The sequence below is a fragment of the Athene cunicularia genome (genome assembly GCF_003259725.1).
Source record: "Athene cunicularia isolate RWA chromosome 8 unlocalized genomic scaffold, athCun1 chr8_part1, whole genome shotgun sequence".
Taxonomy (NCBI): Eukaryota; Metazoa; Chordata; class Aves; order Strigiformes; family Strigidae; genus Athene; species Athene cunicularia.
This window is the reverse complement of record NW_020799109.1, coordinates 21,370,918-21,376,355: the sequence shown is the minus strand read 5'-3', so window position 1 is coordinate 21,376,355 and position 5,438 is coordinate 21,370,918. Positions and strand designations below refer to the sequence as shown.

General features: G+C 36.0%; 1 protein-coding gene across 1 annotated transcript in view; it reads right to left on the bottom strand.

The window, feature by feature from the left end:
- Nucleotides 1–989: 989 nt before the first annotated feature.
- The window catches only part of SLC30A7 (solute carrier family 30 member 7), a 31,508-nt gene continuing 27,059 nt past the window's right edge, over nt 990–5,438 (bottom strand). The window contains 1 exon segment of the mRNA XM_026854185.1: nt 990–3,758. Within this exon segment, the coding sequence (XP_026709986.1) occupies nt 3,711–3,758 (48 nt within the window). The 3' untranslated portion in view covers nt 990–3,710.

Below are 5,438 nucleotides of genomic sequence, written 5' to 3'. Positions count from 1 at the left end.
GAAAAAAAAAATAATAGAATGTTAAGAATCACTAAGGTCTGTTTTATTAGTAGCGGCATTTTCAATTTTTATGTAAAAATAGTGTCAGCAGCTCATACTAATGATGCAATTAAACTCGTTTTAGTAAGCAGTATTACATAAAAAGCAGAGTCATTTATCTGGACCAGCACTTTTGGCCTTAGTTTAGCAAACTGCACAATTTAGCTCTCTGTAGGGGCCCTACTGATGTAAAGAACAAGTCTATCCATGTGTAGAGACTTAAAGAATTAGCCTAGGAAGGCCCACTCTTCACTGTGCATACTCTTAAGACTAAGAGGAGTTTTCTTCCACTGTTATTTACCATGACAAGCATTTGAGACATTTTAATACAGATTTATCTTCTTATTTTGCTGTATGTCCTGTAAAAATCATGCAGTTTGCAATGGTTGAAAGTTACTGTTTTCCATCACAGAAAAAAACCCCACAAAGACCAGTAACCCAACGGTGAGCTTTAGCTACATGAAAACATGAGAAAATCTTGCTTGGAAAACTTGGTTCAAAACTCAGTACTGGATACCAGGAAGCTGGAGTTTTAGATGATCTGCAGATAGGTCACCCATATCTGGATGTCATTCACATAAATCTTCATTTACATGATGCAATGCATCTCCAATAAAGTGTTAAAATCAAAGCATTACATAAGCAGCGAAGTGTTAGGTAATTAGCAAAACACAAGATAATGGTGCTTTGACTCTCAGGATAAGAAAAGCTGCACTTCAATTGAACGATTTGTACTTTTCTAAAACCTGAGCAAGTATCCCCTCGGTGAAAAAAAGAAATCAGATGCCACGCTGTTTGCTGACATACTAAATGTGACTGTAGTTACTTACTGGGGATGTTATCGCCTTTTGTAGAATTTTGTGATGCTTACCCTTTTTCAGAAAGCCTGAAAAGGCTTAAAGTCTACTTTGAATTCAACTTCCCTACACTATCCTCAATTATATTTAACAAACAAATTATATATTTCTTACTATAAAACCATTAAGTTGTCCTTAAAAGTAATGAAGAAAGTGCTGTCTTGGTTAGAAAACTCGGACTTGTACATACGATTCCAGTCAGGTAAGTCACAGTAAGCAACAAAAAGATGTCAGAAGTTATTAAAAGCAACATTGTGTAATTATAACCATCTTACAGGCTTTTTCAATCAACTTCCCATATTTAAAACTTTGTAGAGGTACATTGTAAAAAAAAAACAAACAACAAAACAAACCCAATTGCCACTTGGGCAGGTTCTCACTTGGAATCAAATGTAGCAGTTGTCTTTTCATTAAGAAAACTAAAAATAGTGGCCAAGCTCAGCAACTTTAGCAGCACTACAGTATTTCAGCAACTCCAGGAATACTCAGTCCTGAAACACGCTGGTATAAAAATGATTTAAACCAAAGCCTGCTCTTGGATCAGATAATTGCAATGACGTTGACTGGTGCTTGCCTTTAAAGTGGTATCAGTTGATCTTCTCTAGCCTCAAATAGTAGTATTAACTATAAAAAAACCCAAGAAACCATGCTGTCAACCAACAAGAAACAGTCTATATGCAACATACTACAAAACAATATAAGATCTCTGCCCTAGAATCACAACCATATTTTAATTACCTTTTCTATCAACATAAGCAAATGGTATCTCAAACTGCAGTACTCAAATCTGCTCAACAGATTCTTGCACTCTACCCTGCAGTGAGTAACTTTCAGATCTCATCCTACCATCAGGAGGCCTGGCAGAGCATCTGCAAAACAGCGCAGTCAGCTGAAAGGGGACTCTGCACCTGCATCCACGGGAGCAGCCAGCAACGGGAATAGTGAAGGATCTGAAGACTGGTAGAGACTCTAAAGCTTAAAAGCAGCATGTATGTGGCTTTTTATTGCTGTTTTTCTTTACACCCAGTTTTCAGTTCCAGCCACAAAAGTACACCCCCAAACTTTGTACAAGATTCCTACTCATGTTTCTATCTTATCTGGAAAATTCAGAAACCACCTATCAATTTGTCAACCATTGTGTTTTCAGATGAAGAGAGATCAAAATTTAGGTGCTATATAGGAACAACAGAATGAATGCAATAAACTCTTAATCTCAATCATGAATTCAGCAACATCAGTGGCAAACAAACAATTTCTGTAAATGAATCATCAGTACTTTCATAGCCTAGCAGTTACTACCCAGACATTGTCAGCTTCAGAGGGCCTTGATTTCAGTATTACCACATATCATGCACCAGAATACTTAAAATCCATACCAGTCAGTAGCGGCTATAGTTTTTCAGAAAAATGCCTGTCTTGCTTTTTGCTACACAATGTTCTGTTTGTAAAAGCTCCTCTTAGAAAATCTTCTATTACTAAATTAACTACTACAGCATAGTGGAATTATCAACTGTATACCAAAATTAATATCAGATTGTCCTTGAAAACAACATTCACATCTGAAAGTGTGAAATGATTATAAATGCTAGAAAAATATGACACACTAATGTTTCTGGGAAAAACAACTTCCTGCACTGAGGATTTTTAGTTCTTCCCCATGAAAACACACAAAGCTACAGTAAGATAGTCAAAAATACCAGACTTGTCAACTCGGAAAAAGCATAATCTTAAAACAGCATGAACCATGGTCCTTATTTCCATTTCAGGTATAACCACCAGGAACAACTATTTTCAGTATTTGGAAAGGCAGAAGTTAATTCACCAATCACTTTTAATAAAAATTATTACAACCTGTTAAAATCAAGGAGATTTAAGCTTGCACAAACAATTTAGGGATTTAATTTTTCCCACCACATGATTTGGAAGATAAAAAAACTTCAAGCATTGTGTCCATCACCAGCATCTTCCCTCTGCTGCCTGTTGTTTCCATGACTATGGACATGAGTAGAATCATGCAATGTCTCATTACTTTCAATAGTATGAAGAGACTAAGAATCGCAATTAAATCTAGTATTTTGACTAAAATAATTTCCACAATATATATGCAGCAAAATATCCAGGTTGTTTTGAAAGCAAGTCTCTTCACAACAGCTTTGCCTTTTACATTTAGAATTTTTCTGTCTGTTTGGTAAGATGCAAGTATAAAGGAAGTCTAACATCTACAGTTACGCAAGTACACCACACACACCCCCACCCCCCCATATATCACTAGTAAATAATCAGACTGCATACAAGATATTTGTAAAAGTAATAAAACCTTTTGATGCTCCATATTTATGCTGGCAAATACCTCTCCTGATATAAAAGGCACTTTGAAAACCCAATATGGTTTGGTTCATTAAGTTTGCAAAGTACAAACAATTGTACAAACATACAATTATATTGAAGCATGTCAGCCATTGTGACATTATCTACAAAACAAGTTTCCAATTGTTGGTAACACTGGTTTTATGGGAATGAGCAGTGGTTTCAGCAGCTTTACTGAAGACATGACAGGGTTTCCAGTACCACAATCTTAGTAAAAAACTCTCAAAAACGTACAAGTTTAGGGGCCACACAAAGACAAGACCCAGAGTCCATAACATTCATTCAATATTTACTCCTTAGAAATTAACTCCATCCATAGCCTGAGGGCAGAAATCTCTTTAGTCCATTCCAGAAGAGTGGTGGAGGCAGGCTCTGTCTTGAAAACTATGTTGTTATACCATTACAGTACAGAAAACTTTGGTCCAACAGCACAATTCTGGAAATTCACTACATGGCTGCGACATCAATCTGTATGTAAAGCTGTCTTACTCCTGCCTATGGAAAAGAGAAGGAGAGTTAAGAAAACCCTGTAAAGCTAAAGCAATTTTAACCACCCTTAACAGCAGTCCAGATCAGTAAATTACCTGGCAAAAAAACCTCAGTAACTTATTTTTCTGTAACTCATCTTCCACATCTAGCACATCATTCACTGAGATACTGGCAATTTGGAAACCTACAAACTTCGAGAGCGCTGTATGAATACATAGTTCTTCACAGAGTCAAGTGCACACATGTAATTATCTATTAACATTAGCTTTGCTACATTACCTTGTCTGATTCATCCTAAATAATTCACATGTGAAGCTTCACAAAAGCAGTTCTTACTTTTGTACGTTTAACTTCCCAAAAACCAAGTTGCTTGAGGAGCTGTCAGTTTAAAATGCAGCTAAGCACAAGAGCAAAAGGTGGGATTTATTGTTTGAACCAGTTCTACACTAAGATTTTAGCAAGAAACAATGCTTCAGGTAAAGATATGTGAATTGTACTAAAGCATTTATCTTCTCAAATCCTATTAAACTAGGCTTAGATGGACTTGCTTGGTTTTATCATCATTCAGTATAAAACAGCACAAAAAAATAACATTCATTTTAATCTCAGTGGTAGGCCAGTGACAATGTTGTGATGGTCACTGGTTATGCAACACGAACTTAAAGCATTAGGCTGAACACTGCTAAAAATCAGCTTGTCTTCAACTATCATCAGCTTGCTTCTAGTTCAGTTGAATGGCAAAACCAGCTATTAAGATTAATGAGGGCCAATATTAATGTGAAGAAAAATCTCTACTTGCTCCAACTGTTCTTCCACTTACACCAAAGGTCAGATAAGAAAAATGACAGATCTTGTTTTCTCAACTTCCCTCCCTAGACCTGGCTCGATACCTGGTGCAGCTATAAAATAGCCGAAGATCTAACAACTCACTTGAAAAATGCAATCCTTTAGACACTTGAGATGTAAAATTGGTTTTAATGTAATAGAATATTCTGCATAGTTGTTGCTCAAAAAAAATATCCCTTAGTTTAAAACTACATAGTCTGCAGAATAAGCCATGCAGACTGATCGCTAGAGCTGTATGTGATGGAACATCTCAAAAAGGACCAAACTTTATGAATAAAGTTTGATTTTAGAATATCTGTAACAAGAAATCCTCCCTCCCTAAGTCTCTAATATAAAAACAAGTATATGTGTTTATTTTTATTGGGTTCCCCATTACTGACTATAAAATTCCTTAAACTTTAAGGAGTTCAAAAGAATTCTTGCACTCAGGCAGCAGATTGTAGGGTTGTCTTCAGTGGTGTTTCTTCTGAGAGTCCAGACACTGATGCAAGATGCATAAAAAAACAACAACAACAACAACAACAACAACAAAATCAAGTCTGGAATTTTAAATAAATGTTATAAAACAGGTACTAAAAGGGACACTTATCAGATGCCTAAATGATTCACTAAGCCATCACATACTCAAGCTGCTAGTGCAACAGACCAATACAACATTTAGAACAACGGAAAGAACATGCATGTGAGCACACAAGGACTTTCCCCACTGTAAAAAACTTTGAAAAGAACATTTATGCAATCACTAATTAAACTGTTGACATTTTTTTTTATTTAGTGTCAAATATACTCAATCAGAAACCCCCTTCTTTCACTGTCCAACTGACTTAGAGAAGTCAGTAG